This window comes from Chinchilla lanigera, unplaced genomic scaffold (genome assembly GCF_000276665.1).
Source record: "Chinchilla lanigera isolate Chin_1 unplaced genomic scaffold, ChiLan1.0 scaffold00041, whole genome shotgun sequence".
Lineage (NCBI taxonomy): Eukaryota > Metazoa > Chordata > Mammalia > Rodentia > Chinchillidae > Chinchilla > Chinchilla lanigera.
The window spans coordinates 12623502-12641899 of NW_004955442.1; the positions used below are offsets into that span (position 1 = coordinate 12623502).

General features: G+C 48.4%; 2 protein-coding genes across 4 annotated transcripts in view; one reads left to right on the forward strand and one right to left on the reverse strand.

The window, feature by feature from the left end:
- Ppl (periplakin) overlaps positions 1-3906 on the forward strand; it is a 45490-nt gene extending 41584 nt beyond the window's left edge. Inside the window, exon 22 of the mRNA XM_005391258.2 lies at positions 358-3906. Within this exon, the coding sequence (XP_005391315.1) occupies positions 358-3015 (2658 nt within the window). The 3' untranslated portion in view covers positions 3016-3906. The remainder of the gene's footprint in view (positions 1-357) is intronic.
- Positions 3907-4028: 122 nt separating this feature from the next.
- Ubn1 (ubinuclein 1) overlaps positions 4029-18398 on the reverse strand; it is a 26630-nt gene continuing 12260 nt past the window's right edge. For 2 of the 3 annotated variants that reach the window (XM_005391265.2, XM_005391267.1), the window contains exons 8-18: positions 15387-15457; positions 13973-14102; positions 13703-13821; positions 13358-13486; positions 13028-13174; positions 12063-12113; positions 11933-11975; positions 9653-10873; positions 8453-8702; positions 8142-8231; positions 4029-6277 (exon numbers count right to left, since the gene is read on the reverse strand). In XM_005391265.2, coding sequence (XP_005391322.1) covers positions 6228-6277; positions 8142-8231; positions 8453-8702; positions 9653-10873; positions 11933-11975; positions 12063-12113; positions 13028-13174; positions 13358-13486; positions 13703-13821; positions 13973-14102; positions 15387-15457 — 2301 coding nt within the window. In that variant the 3' untranslated portion in view covers positions 4029-6227. The remainder of the gene's footprint in view (positions 6278-8141; positions 8232-8452; positions 8703-9652; positions 10874-11932; positions 11976-12062; positions 12114-13027; positions 13175-13357; positions 13487-13702; positions 13822-13972; positions 14103-15386; positions 15458-18398) is intronic. The other variant, XM_005391266.2, reaches the window with a different exon arrangement.

The window sequence follows — 18398 nt, forward strand, 5'->3', positions numbered from 1 at the left end:
AAGGGGAACTCTGCCTCCCGTGAAGGTGATAAGCAGCAGGTACAGAACAGGAGACTACTGTGTGAGGAGAAAAGGCAAACACATGGAGTATACTAAATACACACATGCTGATGACAGCCATCCCCAGGGGCAGGACCAGAGACGGGAGACTGAGGTTTCACTTCAAACTCCTCTGCAGCTGTCAAGTATTTTGCCTCATTTAATTTCAAAAAGTTAAACTGTTGTTTGGCCACTTTTAAAAGTAACCTTAGAACTCTGGTGGAATCCTGCAGGGATCATCAGATGACCAATCTGACCTGTTCCCAGGTGAGCAGATCTGTTCTGGCTCTAACCATGTGTTGTCCTCTTCCATCACAGCAGCCAGAAGCAGAAGCGGCCCACGAAACCCTGCAGGGGAGCAAGCTGGGCTCTGGTGTGGACGAGGTGTGGAAGATCAGGAAGGAACTGGATGAGGAAAGTGAGCGGAGACAACAGCTGGAGAATGAGGTCAAAAGCACCCAGGAGGAAATCTGGACACTGCAGAATCAGGGGCCTCAGGAGTCACTGGTGATGAAGGAGGTACGGAAGAAGGTTCCAGACCCTGCTCTAGAGGAGAGCTTCCAGCAGCTACAGCAGACCCTGGCAGAGGAGCAGCACAAGAACCAGCTACTGCAGGAAGAGCTGGAGGCACTGCAGTTACAGCTGCGTGCCCTGGAGCAGGAGACCAGGGACGGTGGGCAGGAGTATGTGGTCAAGGAGGTCCTGCGCATCGCTCCTGACAGAACGCAGGCAGATGAGGTCCTGCAGCTGCGGGAGGAACTGGAGACACTGAGGCGGCAGAAGTGTGCCCGGGAGGCAGAGGTGCTCCTCCTGCAGCAACGCGTGGCGGCCCTGGCTGAAGAAAAGAGCCAGGTGCAGGAGACCGTCACTGAGAAGGAAGTGGTAAAGTTGCAGAACGACCCCCAGCTGGAAGCAGAGTACCGGCAGCTGCAGGAGCAGCAGCAGCGGGAAAGCATACTCCGGGATAAGCAAGAGGAGGAGCTGAGCTTCCTGCAGGCCAAGCTCAGGAGGCTGGAGAAGGAGCGGGCTATGGCTGAGGGTAAGATCACTGTTAAGGAGGTGCTCAAGGTGGAGAAGGACACAGCCACTGAAAGAGAGGTTAGAGACCTTACCTGCCAGTATGAGGATGAAGCTGCCAAGGCCCGCGCCAACCAGCGGGAGAAGATGGAGCTACTGCAAAAGATATGGGCCTTGGAGAACACCAAAGTGGTGGTGCAGGAGAAAGTTCGGGAGATTGTGCGGCCAGACCCCAAGGCAGAGAGCGAAGTGGCCAACCTCCGTCTGGAGCTGGTAGAGCAGGAGCGGAAGTACAGGGGTGCCGAGGAGCAGCTCAAGAGCTACCAGAGCGAACTGGAGGCCCTCCGGAAGCGGGGCCCACAGGTGGAAGTCAAAGAGGTGACCAAAGAAGTCATTAAGTACACAACTGACCCCGAGATCGAGAAGGAGCTCCAGCGGCTCAGGGAGGAAATTGTGGACAAGACCAGGCTGATTGAAAGATGTGATCTAGAGATCTACCAGCTGAAGCAAGAAATCCAGTCCCTGAAAGATGCCAAGCCACAGGTCCAGACCAGAGAGATAGTACAGGAGATCCTCCAGTTCCATGAAGACCCGCAAACCAAAGAGGAGGTAGAGTCTCTGCGGGCAAAGCTGTCGGAAGAGCAGAAGAAGCAGGTGGACTTGGAGAGGGAGCGGGCATCCCAGGAAGAGAAGATCAATTGCAAGGAGAAGGAGCTCTTGCAGGGGAAGGAGAGAGTAGTGCGCCAGGAGGTGGTGCAGTATGAGGAAGAGCCTGGCTTACGGGCCGAGGTGAGCTCCTTCACCGACAGCATTGATGCAGAGCTGCGGCAGATCGACAAGCTGCGTGCAGAACTGAGGCGGCTGCAGCGGAGGCGCGGGGAGCTGGAGAGGCAGCTGGAGGAGCTGGAGCGTGAGCGGCAGGCACGCAGAGCAGCTGAGCTGGAGGTGCAGCGTCTGCGGCAGCAGTTGGCTGCCCTGGAGCATGAAGAGGCTGAGGCTGGTGAGAAGGTGACCCGAAAGCAGAAGGTGGTGCTGCAGCAGGACCCAAACCAGACCAGGGAGCACGCCCTGCTCCGAGCCCAGCTGGAGGAGGAGCAGCACCGGCGGCAACTGTTGGAGGGGGAGCTGGAGCCCTTGCGCAGGAAGCTGGCCACCCTGGAGAAGGCAGAGGTCAAGGAGAAGGTAGTCTTCTCAGAAAGCATACAGGTAGAGAAGGGTGACACTGAGCAAGAGATCCAGAAGCTCAAGAAGAGCCTGGAGGAGGAGACCCAGAGCAAGAGGGAGTTGGATGCTGAGGTGACTAGGCTGGAAGCCAAACTATCAGAGCTAGAATTCTATAACTCCAAATCCTCCAAGGAACTGGACTTCCTAAGGGAAGAAAACCACAAATTACAGCTGGAGCGGCAAAACCTGCAGCTGGAGACCCGGAGGCTTCAATCCGAAATTGAAATGGCAGCAACAGAAACACGAGACCTGCAGAACACAACCACCACAGACTCTGGGGCTAACCTCGACTCCAGACTGTGGTCTCTGGAGAGAGAACTAGATGATCTCAAGAGGCTGTCCAGGGATAAAGACCTTGAGATCGATGAGCTGCAGAAGCGCCTGGGCTCCGTGGCCATCAAGAGAGAGCAAAGGGAGAATCACCTTCGGCGCTCCATTGTGGTCATTGACCCTGACACAGGCCGTGAGCTGTCCCCAGAGGAGGCCCACCGGGCTGGGCTCATCGACTGGAACATGTTCGTGAAACTCAGAAGCCAAGAGTGCGACTGGGAGGAGATATCTGTGAAGGGTCCCAATGGGGAGTCCTCGGTGATACATGACAGGAAGTCTGGCAAGAAGTTCTCTATCGAGGAAGCCCTGCAGAATGGCAGACTCACCCCTGCTCAGTATGACTGCTACGTCAACAAGGATATGTCCATTCAGGAGCTGGCTGTCTTGGTATCTGGGCAGAAATAGGCCCAGCCTTTCTACCCATCCCTTCTTAGAAGTAGATGGCTGGCTTGCTCCTACCCAGCAACCTCCTGGGTATCTTTTTCTCCCTGGCCCTTGTGTAGGCTCCTAGTCTGTGCTGTTTTATCCATGCCCTCTGTATCAGACTGCTCAGATTACAGCTCTTGTGTGAGTGGGAGGGGCACTGGTTGAAAACAGGGAACTCTTCTCTTGGCCACCTTTCAACCTGGGTGAGTGACCCACTCAACCGCCAATGATTTGACAACCACGATACCCTTGTCTCCCTTTCCTGTACACTCCCATCAAGACTCATCTGATGCCTGGAAATAATCTGAAAACTACTCAAGCACAAGAGGACCATGGCATATATGCCCACTCAGGGCCTACCAGATGGTAAACTATAAGCCAGAAGGCCTCCTTTCCACTCACATCTCACCAAGGAGGGGGCTATAGGGGCTGTCAACCTGTGTTCACAACCTTCCAGCTTTTCTACCTGGTAACCAACTTTCCATCGGAAAGCCCTCTTCAGTAGTAACTGCCTGAAACAGAACCGGAGTGACTGTACACACACGGCACACAGAACCCAGAACAATGCCTGGTTGGTGCTAGAGTGGCTGTTACCTGTTGGCCAACCTGTCCCAGGAAGCTATGCTGCACAGAACTGTTTCCTGGTTCTGAGATTAACTGATCTTTGTAGTGGATGTTGCTATTAGCCTTAGTTTCAGTGCCTTACACATCTTATCATCTCACTGGTATTTAGGTATACAAAACAGTTGATTATTCAAAAATGCATTTCTGGTTTTCTGTATCTCATGTATTATATAAGAAAGTAGTAAGTAATAGGGAATTTTATTTATAGCATGAAAATAAAAACCTGGTGGCTTGATTCTAATTTCATGGCAAGTGTGTTTCTTTCTTCCTCCACTCCCCCTGTCTTTTAGCCAAAATGGATATTCCATATATACCAGCTCCTGTGGGAGGGAGAATTACAAGTACAGTAGAAAGAATGACAACAAATGTTTTGAAAACCTTGAAACAATTTATTGAGTTGCTTTATACAAGATTAACAATTTCCACACCACCCCCTAACACCAACGTAAGTCGCTGCACAAAAGCCACAGTCCCTTTCACACTTAAATGGCCACGTCTGGTAAGTGCTCAGAGACTTTCACCTGCCAGGAAACCCCTGCAGCACCCTGAGCGTGCTCTGCCCCACCCTCACACAGCCGGGCCAAGGATCCGCCTTGCCATGGCTGTTTAAGTCATTCACTCTTTCCTTACCACAAATAAAGCATAAACAAGAAAAAGAAGTCTCATAAACTCCCCATCAAAGAAACATTTCCCTGAGGCAAGAGGCATCACTAGATTCCTAAAGAGGAGGGCATCCTGCTCCAGCTGCACACTCAGTGGCACACAGGGAGGAGGGAGCACCAAGGCGGGAGGGGCTAGGGATGGGACCCGGGTGTTCACGGGCAGAGGAGCCTGCAGAGTTCCCACTGCTCAGTCTTCACTGACAGCCTCAGCTCAGCTTTGAGCTCAGCTATACAAATCTCTTCTTTGGCTCTTTTGCTACTACCTAAGACTATTTGTAAACAAACTGGAAATCCAAGTTGCAAAAAATAGATATAATAAAGGGATAAGGAATCCATGTGGCCCAATGTGAAACAGATTGGTTCTTACATACAAAAGGAGTCAGAGCAGAGGCCAGGCTGAACAGCTGACTGACAGAGGTCTCACTCCCAGGGAAGTGGCCAACCTCCATAGGAAGTGAGATCCTGACCATCGAAATCTGGGAGTCAGAAATCGGTAGGTATTCTTACTCAGGTATGCATGCTGAGGATGCTGACTGCTCTCAACAGCTGAAACTGCTTACTGGGCAGTCGGACTCACCTGTGGCACTCAACAGGCCAGGTAAGGGCCCCCACAGCCCTGTGAAATGGCCACTGGTTGAGTCTGAGCAGCCTGGAGATGGGAGCTCTGCAGTCACTGTCCTCACCTGTCTCAGATCCACTCTCCAGGTTCTCTGCACACCCCCCACCCCAAGTCAACACTGAGCCCCACCGCCCCGAGAGCTCCAGCACCTCAAGGCCTGTTCTGCGCAGCAGACACTTCACAGAGGCCTGTTCCTGCAGCTCTGCCTAAGAAGAGTTTCTAAGAATAAGAAACTGGAATGTCTACCTGCGACTTGGAACCCTTTCGAAACCCCTTGTCTCCTCAGCCCTTACACATGAAGGGTTTTGGGGGCTCCTCTGCAATCCACCTGCACCAACTCTGCAGAAACAAAATGAAAACCCTGGCTCAACTGGGACCTGGGATTTGGGGGCCCAGGTGACCTTCAAGTCAGGATGGCACAGGTTAGGATGTGCAGCCATAAAAAAACTCAAAACTGATGATGTCTTAGATACAGACATATCTTTTAAAAAGGTTTTCATCTCAGATCCACTTGGGGCTGAATGGATGTGTGTTGTCGAATTCTGCTCCACCATAAAGGCACTGGGATTATGTCTTCCTATAATGTGATGTGTGAAGAGCAGTCCCACTCTATCCAATGCATTTAATGGTAATGACGAAAACTGAGCCCCAAGATATGTATCTTTAAAAACCCTACCACAATTGCTGAATCTACAAAAGTCTTTTCTCTATAAGAGCTTCATTGTCATGTTCAGAGGAGAAACCGGCCCCCCCCCACAAAGAGCACACAACATGTGTTCTTAGTATTTTACAAGCAGACAAGGTAGGTTTCCCACCTGTGGCTCTGGCCCAGGTCTTGTCCTCTTGAGTATACAGGCTGGGGATGGGATACTGCTGTGACCATCCAGGGATCCTACTGTGGCCAGAAGGAGCTCCTGCTCAGTAAGGCTCAGACCAAATGCCAGGGATTGGGCAGATCTAAAACAGCTGTGCCAACTGATCTACCACCACCAGAGCTCCCAACATGGCCCAGCATACTTCCCAGCCCAGAGCTGCCCTCTGATGACTGTCCAGTGATAAGGCCACACGGCCCAGAGCACCAGGTCATAAGTGCTTCATGAGCAACATAAGCCGCTCACTTAGTTGGAGGCACATCAGAAGTGCCAAGAAGTGCTCCACTTACAATTCACGCCTGCTCCAGGAGAAAACCAGTAGGCAGAAAGAGTGCAGTCAATGTCCATCATCTGAGACCTATATGTTCAGCTTCCACCCAGACCTAAGTCAGTCAAGTCTATCCTCTGAAGCAATCACAATTTCCGTGGTACACCAGGCCCTTTCCCGTGAAGCTGAGAAGCATCTGGAAAATAAGCAAGAAAATAATGAAAACTTTTCAGGAACTCTGATTCCTTTAGGGCAGCATAACCAAACCTCAGAGGGGGTCATATAAGTAGCAAACATCCCCACGTGTTTTAAGGCTCAAACAACCCATGGAACACGTGACAGTGGTTGCGTACACTGCTTCTTGCAGCAGCTGGCTGCATGCATGGGCAGTAAGCACTATGCAGGCAGGCGGCTGCTCAGCACGGTGCACAGAATAGCAACTTGGGCTACTTTACATCTTGTGTGACAAATGCCACTCCACACTGAGACCTGAAGATCACAGAGAACTCAGAGTGGCAAGAATCATTTTCTTACCATTAGAAGACCCTTGGGTAACTACAGGACTAAGTGCAAAGACAATGGCATCCTGAGTTAATGCAGGGAGGAGGGGAAAGCAAAGCAGAGCAGATAAGAAGGCACAGCCCAACACTGTGACACAGAGCTTTCCCTGACAGCCCTTCCATCCCACAACCTAAAGCCAAAGCACAGCCTAGGAAGAGCAGAAAGTTCACCTGCAGCACTAGTGATAGTTCAGCTGTTCTGCTTTTGAATACCCACAGGGAAAACAAAAAAATGGTATTTTAAAAAAGCAACTTTTTTCCTCCTATTTTATGGCTGAACATACCACAGACCCATCGTTTGTTTCTAGTGACTCTTCAATTATTTTGTCCCTCAAGAGAAATGATCCCCAGAGCAAGCAGAGGTGGGGTCGTGTGAACATGACTCCTACCTTGGTAGCTCTGGAAATGCTTACACTATATGAACCTCCAGTGGACACTTCACGCATGTTTCTGCTGTGCCAGAGGAAGAAGAGTGCCTACAGACACAAACTTAGTCCCTCAGAGAGGCCCTGTTTCCATCTGGAGATCTATAAAACCCATTCTTGCCCCCAGACAGCCTGTGGCATTCACTACAGAAGCTTCAGCCTCCTGACTTATTCCCTCATCTTACTACCATCTCAAGTTACCAGGTTCAATTCCTACCAGGATGGCTCTCTCCTTACCAGTGTAGCCCTAGGGTATGCTGGGAGCAGGTCTAGAACAGTTAAAGATATGAGGTCAAAACCAAGATACCTCAGGTCTCTCACATCAGAATCCATGAGGTGTGTGTACCCAAAAATCAAGCACCCAGGACAGCATGAGGCAGGTCCACAAGGTGCCCCCCAGGGCACATGTGCCTACTCCTTGTGTTCCCAAGATAGCTACACATCTAGGGCTCTTAGGACTCCTACTTCCAGAAACACCACTGTGCATGGAGAGGCGGGTGGCCTCATTGCTGGTGTGCACCCAAAACTGTTTCCATGAAGGTTTTTACATATAGCCAGAATGAAAGCTGCTTCTCTTCTTGGGTCCACGCCACTAAAGGTAAGCTGTTCTTCCCCATGGTCTTGTATGGTCGCCTCTCAGCATTCTGTGGATTTTCCTTTTATGAAAACTAGGTATGGAGAGCTTCTATTAACATACAAGGCCAGGAAGGTGCACTACTTCACTGTGAAGGCCCTGGAGTGCTCACTGGCCCTTGGAAGCAATCTACCATTACTTCCTTTCTAGTTGAAGAGAAAAGGGCACGCTAAGGATAAAGAGAGCCTCTGCCTCTCAGGTCTCACAACTTTCTGCACTCAGGGCTCTGGCAAGGCTGACCTAGCAGCCATTACAAGTGCAGATAAAGGGAAGACTTGAAACGGTAAAGGCCCACAAAGCCAGAGCACTGAAGGACAAGCAAGACAACACCACAGTGATGACAAAGCAAAGACACAGAAAGCCCTGGTAGCAGATACCGCATGTAGGAGTAATGGGGAACAGCACGCAGAGCACATGACATGCTGCCTGTCTAGCAATTACCTGGCAGACTCTGTGGGACATGGGTGGACACAGCAGCGTGTGGGAGAGGCGCTGCATGGGGTGGGCTGGAGTGCAAGCCAGCCAGGAGACCTGAGAGAAACAGGAGGGAAGAGAACAAAAGACACACATTGAAGACAGAACAGAAAAATGGAGCTACAGCCATCAAGAGTCCCAGATGACCTACAATCTGGAAGCCAAACCCCAAGAGAGGGGCTCAGCACACTCTTGGGATGTTCCCCATGGTCACATCAGACACACAGCAGGATCCACAGCACACCACAGCACAGGGACAGAGTAGAAATAAGACTTACTGTGGCTCAGGCCATGGTGGAAGGTCCCTGGGGCTGGGCCTGTGACAATGGCATCCTTGGAGACCCCTGCTTTGGGAGAGGAGTCCGCACTGAAGGAGAGCACGTGGAGTGGAAATGGGACAGGGGCTATGATCCCCAGTGAGTTAGAGTTCATGGCCCCAGGCAGCTTGGGGCTGCTGGACTTGTAGGATGAAGACAGCAGGTTTAAGGGAGAGGAGCTGGTCAGCAGCACAGCCCCACCTGTTCCTTTCTGGGGAGGAAACACAGCCACATGGTCAGAACACTCATCCTATTCACAGCTCACTCTAACCAACCCTGTTCATATGTGGGATACAAACATACTCATCAAATGCCTCTGGGCAATCCTACTCTGCAGCCTAAAAGAGAAGAGTAAGTATAGTCTCTAACCGGCATGGAATAATTTCTTTAAAAAGCAGGATACTAAATGTGTCTCTCTTGTGAAGAAAGTAAAGTATACCACTTATAGATATCCACAAATGTATACACAGATAAATGTATATTTATAAACAGAAAAACATACACACTCATTTTGTAGATTTTTCCCATATCTACGTCTATATCTCAGAGGCATATATTTGTATATATTTGCCAGTCTTTGTTTTAAAAAGAAAAAAGGAACAACTATCTGGAAACTAAGATACACAGTTACCATACTGGGTGAGAGGAATGGGGCCGAAGGGAGACCTCCCCAGACAGACCTGCCTACAGTTTTGTCTATATGTTGGAAAAGTAAAAGATAAAAAAGCTCTCATGTCCCCTAATATGTATGCATACTTATAATTACACCTCTCCACTCACACCGTACTGTGTGTTGCTGGACTCTGTCAGGCTACCTTCAACCTGCAGAATCCCTTAAAACCAGAATGCTCTCAGAGAGACTGCTCTTCCTGAGGCATGACAGCATCTCCATCCCCTTGCCTGAGGTCAGCAGAGGCAAGCTCTGTGGCCCATTCTGCACCTGGCAGGCCTAGACTCCCTACCATGCTTTCACTGCATGTGCCCTGGGCTTTCTGTTATCACCAAAAAAGAGTAAACAGAGCTAGCTCAGTCCTCCTTCCAGCCTCTGAGCACACTATCTCTACCTTCAGTTTTGTATCACATTCTCTACACTGGGCAAGGCAGGTGTCCTTTCCCCCACTGCCCCTGTGAGTGGGCAGGCCGCATGGCTGGGATACTCACTGGCAAGGAGGTAGACGATGTCACACTACTAACAGCTGCAGGCTTCAGGGAGGAGGTCAGTAACTTTGCCACTCCCTGGGTACCACCACTAGAATCTCCATTTGGACCACCAGGAGGAGCCACCAGAGTCAGCTTCTGGGAAACAGGTGGCTTTTTCACTGCTGAGCTTGGAATGGGCCGGCTGGTAGTCTGTCCTGTAGAGGGGGGCTGTACATTGGGAAGCAGGGCCCCAGATGCTGAGCTCTGCACTGGTGTTCCTCCAGAGGAAGAGCTGCCAGACGCCCCATGTTTGGAGACAGAGCTAGCAAAAGGGTTATTCTTGTAGGATGGCCCTGCTGACCCAGCTGGATGCTGTTTTGCTGGATGGCTCAGGGCAGTGGAGGACGAAGCTGGGGTCTTGTGGGTGCTGCTACTAGAGGCTGCCAAGCTTCCTGAGGCAGCAGGTGTGGAGGGGTGGAAGGGCTGGCCTTTGGCTGCTGTCTTCACAAGCTGCAAGAGGGAACGGTGACACTGTTGCGGGGAAGCAGTCTTTGAGCCTTGGAGCTTATTAACAAAAGGAGCTGGGGGAGTGAAGCTTTTCTGCTGCTGAGCGCCTGCATGAAAGACTTTGACTTGGGGGCCAGGTACAGGAGCTGCTGCCTGCGGTCCATGAGACGTCCGTGGCAAGCTGTGGTGCTTTGCTTTGGACTGGTGTACCTCGGGCAGGCCCTTGCTGAGGGGAGCCTGGCAGGGCAGCTCTTTGTAGCCAGAACTCTCTGTTTTTTTCTCCTGAGAGGACTGCCCTAGTGCTAGAGCCTGTTCAGCCAGGAAATTGAGGGGTGACTGCAGAGTGCTAGTGGGTGGTGGTGCAGAAGGGCTGGGTTTCACAAAGTTCCTTTTTTCTTCTGTACACAAAACACCTGTGACTTTTTCTGCTGGGGCTTTGGAGGGTGCAGGCAGTGTGAATTCAGAGCTCCCAGATGCTCTGCTATTCAGTACAGCCAGCTCCTTGGACACGACTTCCACTGAGGAGGCTGGATTACGGACCAGGTCTTCATCCAATGAGTCCTCTAGGTTGACAGAGGCAGGGTTAGCGAGAATACCCGATCCCTGAGATGGGAGCTCCCTGCTCATGCTCCCAATGCTCAGGCTTCCACCTTGGTGTTCGGAGGGCAAAGCAGTGGAGCCACCACTCTGTCCTGATGGGATGGAAACCTTTTTATCAGGCTTAGTGGAAGATTCCTAAAGGAAAGCAGAAACATGAATGTTTAGAAATATCTAAGATGCCAATATTGGCCTTTGTGAGAACATAAACATGAGAACAACTTGAGCTGCAAAGACCTGAGGCTTCCTGTGTAATTACAAAACAAGGAGTGGACAAAAGCAGGTGTCATGCCTGCCTTGCAAAGCTTTGCACACCCTCTGGTATGTGTTGGACTGGCTGAGACTGGGACACATGTTTTGTTGACGAGTATATCCACAGGGAAGCTTTTCTCCTTTCTGTTTCTAAAAACACCCAAGACTTGTTCAAGGAGACACTCTGAGCCTATTAGCATTCAAACTACTTCAGTGCTCCTGGCTGCAATCAGACTGATGTATGGCATAAGAATTGCCTTAAATTAGCTTTCCCTTTCTGCTTGACTTTTCCCAGCACCAGTCTCCTCAATACTTCTTATAAAGCAGGAATGGGATCCACCCCATCACTCCTGCATCCCTACTATTTAATGAAGTGTGCCTCAGACATCGTAGGAGCTCAGCAGAAACTTAGGAATAATGATTTACACTCCTTGGTCTGATAGTTTCTTTAGGTACAGTGAAGGGTGCCACCAAACCTCAACGACTGGTAAGAATGTGGCAAGTAGCAATATTATCTACATTGACAGGTGGTTTTCACATCCCTTGCCCCCCTCATTATACTTCTACAATTCTGAAAGGAAGCTCACCAGAGCCCCCTCTTTTGTGCTGCTGCTCCAGGGTAAGCTGCACTTGGCTAGAGCATACTTCCTCCGCAAGAAGACGACCACACAGTGTGCAGCCCTTCCTTTGTGGAAACTCTTCACTCCTCAGAGAGCATCCTCAGGAACTGAGCCAGCTGGGCACTGTTTTGTACAACTGAGACTACAGGGCCTCAAGTGGCCAGCTCAGGTCTCTGACCTAGAACAAGTTTAGGAGGCCACCTGAATAGCTGTCCCCCTGATCAAATGAAGCTCAGTGAGCTGCCATGGTCACTTGGGGGGTTTCCCAAACATGGCTGCAGGGAGAAATGGACAGCTGACACATGGCCTAAGTAGGCTGACTCACCTTCACCTTGATTTTAGAAGGAGCCATTACTTTCTTCTTGGCCCTGTTGAAAGGAATGAACACAGAAAGGTTCAGAGGAGATCCACAGAAAAAACAGTGTCCTAAGAAGTGAAAACACCAATATACTCACAGGATTGATGTCAGGTGTCCATGGCCTCGTCGGCTCTCCTTAAACAGAGTTCTGAAAGAAACAGAACACTGGGCATTACACTCACCCCTGGCCACCAAGACTCTCCCTCCAGAGCTTTGCGGGTAATCCTGGTGTTCAGTGGCTATTCCTCATTAAATCCAGTTAGCTGCTGAGTTAAATTCTTGCTTAGGGATCTAAAGCAGTCACATCCAAAAGCAGAGTCTGGGCTTGACTAAGAAGGATTACGGCTCTGCCCTGACCTCCCACAGCCATGTCTTCCCTAGGCAGCAGCACTTTCCTTACTGCCTATTCTCAATCCTCCCAAGGGGAAAATGTGGAGTGGCCCATAATGTGTCTTTCTCTGGAGAAAGTCAACAGAAATCTTCTTTACACAAGTCCAACCTAGAAAGAGAGAAGAGCAATCTCCAAGGCTTTGTGACTTATGGAAACAACCCATCAATCAGGTCCAACCAAGAAAACAAGCTCTGAGTAAATTTCCTTGCCCTGTGTACAGCAGTATACTCCATTCATCAAAAGTGACACGTACAAGTAGCCTCTGGGATGGAAGCTCAGCTCTCAGTCCCAGTAAGGAGTCAGCCCTGTTACTTGCCAGTGAGACTCTTTAGGGCCATTAAGGAGTACCCAACATGAATCCATTTTTCAACCTCTGGTAGGAGCCATTGCGTCAAAACAGGAAAATACACACTGTGATGAGAAGATTAGGTAGGCAATCCTGAACTGAAGAGGAACACAGAACAACAAGGACAAAGCTCCATAGGTACCTTCTCTTCTAGGCAAGACTGAGAAAACCTCTTCAGAGCTACAGTACGTCCCCAGTTATTGAGCTAACATCAGAGCTGAGCCAGCTAGACAGTAACTCCTGAAGGCAGCAGCTCTCCTGGCCTGGCTTTACAACAGCAGCATTTGATTACTTCTCAACTGCATGACTGCCCATCTCATCTCACCTGGCCTGCATCCAGCCTTTGGGCCAGAGAGGCTTGACCTCAGCATCCAGAAAGGCCTTCACGCAGTCCTCCCAGGCCTGGCCCTTGTTGTTCCTCTCCAGATCATGGCTCTCCAGTTTAATCTTCACCACCTGGCAGAGCAACTCCCTGAGGAGGAGGCAGAAATCAGAAACTTTCAACTCTCTCAAATGCTTCTTCAAAGTTTCAATCATGACCTTCCAGCAGCTCTAATGAAAGTAATGGGCCTAATCTTCATTACCAATATAGGCACATGCTCAGACACTGGTCCCACAAACCCTCCAATGAGGCAAGGTCCCAGTTTGGGCACACCTGATCTCATCATTCCACTGGAATTTCTTCCGGGGTCCCATTATTCTCCTGCCCCCCTTTTCTTCATCTTCTTCCTCATCAGAACAAATCCGTTCTCTCTGCTCCTTGTCTTTCTCTTCTTCAAGCATCCTACAGGGGGAAGAAAAACAAACAGACCTTGAAGTCTTCCTACCCATCCCCTCCTCCCTCCTTCTCTCACACAACTGGGACTTCTAAAATCAGAGTAAAAAGCTGTCCCCCTGATCAGAGAAGCCAAGAGTCTCATTTTGAAATTAAGTAAATAGTGAGAGGTGTAAAGAAAAGACACAGGAGGATAATCTCATGGGAGCAACATGACAAACTTACTTAGCAACCTTTGCTTGCGTGTGTGCCTGGCATTCATCCTGGTACTTGGCCACCTGCTCCGGCATTGCCCTGCCAATGGCTTCCTTGAGCTTCTGAAGAGGTTCCTTCAGGCGCCCACCCTGCAGAAAGCAGGACACAACACAGATTGGTTCATGTACCACTTTGACACTAATGACACAGGACAAAGATAATCAAAAGAAGGTGGCACAGCAACAGATGTGGGCCCCATACAGACTCAACCATCCTCAGTTGGGCCCCAAAGCCACCCACCTGTTCATAGAGGTGAAGTTTTCGAGCACGTTTGACCAGAGCATCCTTGCTGCAGGGCAGGAATGAAGCAAGATAGGCATATACCCCAGAACGGATCTGGCTACTCAGCTCCCGAGTTTGCACCTCTATGCTGAAGAACAGAATAGAGTCATCAACAGCCTGCAGCTCACTACAGGTTCTCTCTCCATTAGGTTACCCTGCATTACATGGAGAAGAAAGCTAGGTGCCAGAAGCAGGTCAGGTCTTATCCTTCTGGTCACACAATTCAATTGCTCAGCCAAGTGCAGCAATCAACAAACAAGAACAACTCCCAAACTTATTGAATGTGACCAGGTAAAGTGAGTCAAGGTTCTCAGGTCAAGGGCAGGACCAAATCAAATCAAAGGTCGTGAAGAAAACAGAGCCCAAGAGAAGAAGCTCTGAGTACTAAAGGTCATAAAGAAAACAACAACATTCAAAGTGGAAAGTAATGAGTTGCTTGAGGTAGATTTTCCATCAGTTTTTTTTTTTTTTTTCATTCCCAGTTCCATCTGTGATTATGAGGTCAGGGAAATCCTCACAATTCAGTTCCCCTAGCTGGATAAGCATGAAAATATTTCTCTTCAATGCCGTGAGTTTCCATATTTGAAAGTACTCACATGGGATTCTCACTGACACAAACCTCCCCCCATCTATGCTGACCCTCAGGTACTCTCTGCAGACTGTGTTTCTCGATCCCAGTGACCAATCTAGATCTTGGCCAGGGCACAGCCATTTTCTAGAACATGCCCATGTCTTGACAACTGTTCTCAAATGCAGCAGAAATCCTCAGTTGATGAGCAACAAACTTCTCTGGCTATAAAATTCGAGAGGAGAAAAGCTGCAAAGTGGGAGGCCAGACCCAGGAATCTGGTTTAGATTTAGTTTGGGTTTTTTCTTTTTTCGCTTTTTTATTCCAATTCACACATTGCAATGCCTCCGAGGTTCTGGGCTTTGCGAGAAGTGTGATGAGACAAGCTACTATGGCACTGAGAGCAGAAGTGACAAGAGAACAAGCACTGAGGAGCACTCCAATGCAGAGCAGACCCTCAGGCCACCACACCGTTCTTTCTTCTGGATTTTCAGGGACAGGCAAGCAATGCAACCCCTTCTCTCTCTTCTCATCTCATACTTGCCACAAAATCCTCTTCTAACAGGCCACGATTACATACACAGTATTCTACTGAAGGCCCATGGCTGAAGATTAGTATGGTCTATCATTCCTGGAGACAGGTATTTTGTATTCCTGTTTTGTTTTAATAGAACAATGAAACCATATTAACCCAATTCTTCTACCTCAGTGCTGTCACCTATATGTAGTTCATTATACTCCCACGCTCCCCTGGCCTGCTCAACCCAGGCATGGTAACAATACACACAAAGAGATGATACTCACTCTAGGAGGATGCCATTAATATCCTGGGTGAAGAACTTCTGTCTGCTCTCTCCCTCAGCAGCTCTGGCAGCCTGGTTCACAGTAGACAGTAACAGCCATTAGTGCCCTTTCCCACACACCCTTCTCACTCACCCACAGGCAGGAGAGTCATTGCTCCACAAGAGCATCTGTCAGTAAAACCTTTCCCATCACCTTCCTGACTCCGCCCAAGTCCCAGATTTAAGTCACTTGTAATCAATGCTCTTTTCATAGCTGCTGCAGCACCTGTGGGCTGTGTATCCTATGATTTAGAACAGTGGTCAGCTACAAGAAAGCCACACAGAAGCCAAGCGACCCTGGGTTATCTGGTCAGATGCCAACTCAGCCAGCTACCTGAACTCCTGTGTCAAGATTCTACCAACTACCCCATGAGTTGGGATTTCCATACACTGGCCATACAGAAACAACTAGGAACTTCAACAAACCTACAAGATTTAAAGGCTTCCATCCACTACAAATAGCAATAAAAATAATGGTAGGTAGTTTTAGTATTTAAGGACATTATCATCCTTTGAAAATCATAATCTATTTATGATATATCACAAACTCTATCCAGATTATTAGAATGACATGCTATACTATCTGAGATGATGAGTTTATAGTCCTGTTTTGATTTTTTGTTTGTTTTTTTGAGACAGGGTCTTGCTATGTAGTTCAGGCTGGCCTTGAACTCACAGTAATCCTCCTGTCTTAGCCTCCCAAGTGCTGGAGTTATAGGCATCTGCCACCATGCCTGGCCTGTTTTGCTTTCGATGAGAATATCATTCACAGCCCAGAATTCAGGGGACTCTGAAGTGACCACAGTAGCAAACTTAGGGACCACAGCAACGAACTCTGTAAAGACTGGAATTGGTGGTTCTCATACTTGACTGTTATGATTAGCTTTTTCCACCTCTAACCAATCAAACCGCAATCTCTGGGGATGAGACTCAGGATTGTGCATTCCTTAAAAGTGGCTGAAGCACCAGAACTATGTAAATGTAATCTGTGACTCTAATGTACAGTGTTGAGTCAAGAATCACTGAGCTAAAGAGAAGAGTTGCTGGCTTGCAGGCTTTAGACAAAATAAAATTTATGAAAGTAGACATGATACACAATAATGATGACAGCTGGTATGGTAAAATGTAGCCCCAACTACTTGGGAGGCTGAAGCAGGAAGATCACTTGAACCCACAAGCTCAAGACCAGTCTGGGCAGCATCTCAAAAGGAAAAAACAAAAGGCAACAAAGTAACTGTCTAGAACAGTGATGGCAAACCTTTGAGAGCTTTCAGTGATACAAACAACCGGCTGCAGCACAAGTGCCACAGGTTCACAACCACTGCTCTAGAAGGACTAGATAAATCCTGATCAAACCTGCCTTCCCATTCCCTGGGTCCACGCCAGTCTATGACTGACTGCTCATCCGCACCATCATCTATCTTTTACTATGAAAGGTTCTACATAGACCTCACTTCTCTCCATGACTTCTTTCCCCCTCATGGTTTCAAAATAACGTACTTTCAGAAGCATTCAGAATCCCACCTTGGTACTTTTAAGGTACTGGAATTTAGTTTTGGAGAAAATAAAACCAAGTCATTTTTCTGCTTAAACTTATACTGCTAGTTCTAAGACCAAGAAGCACCCTCAATTAATTCAATCTAATTCCTGAAACATGTATTCAAAAAAAACCCACGGTTTGTCAGACCCATCATCGGATGTTTTGAAATAAATTTTATCTTTAGCTAGCAGCCATTTTCTCTAATTCTTCAGAAACTTCCTCCCTTTTTATGTAGCCCAAGCTGGCCTTGTACTCATGGAAATCTTCCTGCCTCAGTCTCCAGAGTGTTGAGATTCTAGGCATGTGCCACTATGCTTGGCTACTTTCTGCCTTTTTAATCTATAGAAAGACATTCCCTTTGAAGCCTTTTGCATTCCACAGACAACATCTCCAAGGATCTGGTTTTATACTGAAGATAACCAGTCAAGTGATACATTTTTAAGTAAATCTCATTAAAAGAACAACTGGATAAACATCTGATATCCAGGAATAAGTGAAGTCCTTCGCCCTCAGAAGATATTCTTGCCCCAGAACTGTATAATTAATCAATCCTAAATTAAGTAGGAAATGAAGTTAAACCAAATACCCTGATCGTGCTGTTTTATAACAGTTCCAACACCCTTTTTTTTTTTTTTTTTTAGTCTTTTTCAGACTTGCTGCCATGTAGCTCGTAGTTCAAGCTGGTCACTATGTTGTCCAAACTGGCCTCAAAACTCTCAATCTTTTTGCCTCAGCCTTTTGAGTACTAGCATTAAGTGTGTGGCACTATACTTGGCTGCTTTCCTTTGCTTTGCCCCTCCCTGCCTCACTCTCTCCCTTCCTTCTCTGAGAGAAAGAAAGAGAGAAAGGGATAGTGTCTCCCTATGTAACCCAGGCTGGCCCCAAGCGTCAGCCTCTCAAGTATTTTGGACTATAGGTCCATGCCACTGCAGCTAGTCTCCAACAGCTTGTTTGTTTTGGTTCTTTTCGGCAGTACTAGTGACTGAACCCATGGCTTTTACACTGAAGTATATCCCCAGCTCTTTTTTGAGACAGTGAGAGAGGATCTCACCAAGTTGCTAAGCAGCCAGGCAGGGCTCAAACTTCCTGGCTACATTCTTCCTGCCTCAGCCTCCCAGAGTGCTGGGATTACAGGTGTGTGCTGTCTTTCTAATAGCCTTTTAATGAACTGTTTTATGGTTAAAAAAAAAAAAAAAAAAGGCACTTGCAGCCTTTCGGTACCTAGCTCAAAAATCTTACAGACTACACCTATTTTTGCTTAATAGAATAAAATCTGACATGATTCTTTTTTTTTTTTTTTTTTTAAAGATCCCAGAAGCTGTTTTTTTTTTCTACTTTCTTCTCTTTAAATTCTTCTCCCGGGGCTGGGGATTTAGCTCAGCGGCAAAAGCACCTGACTGGCAAGCGCAAGGTCGTGAGTTCGGTTCCCGGTAC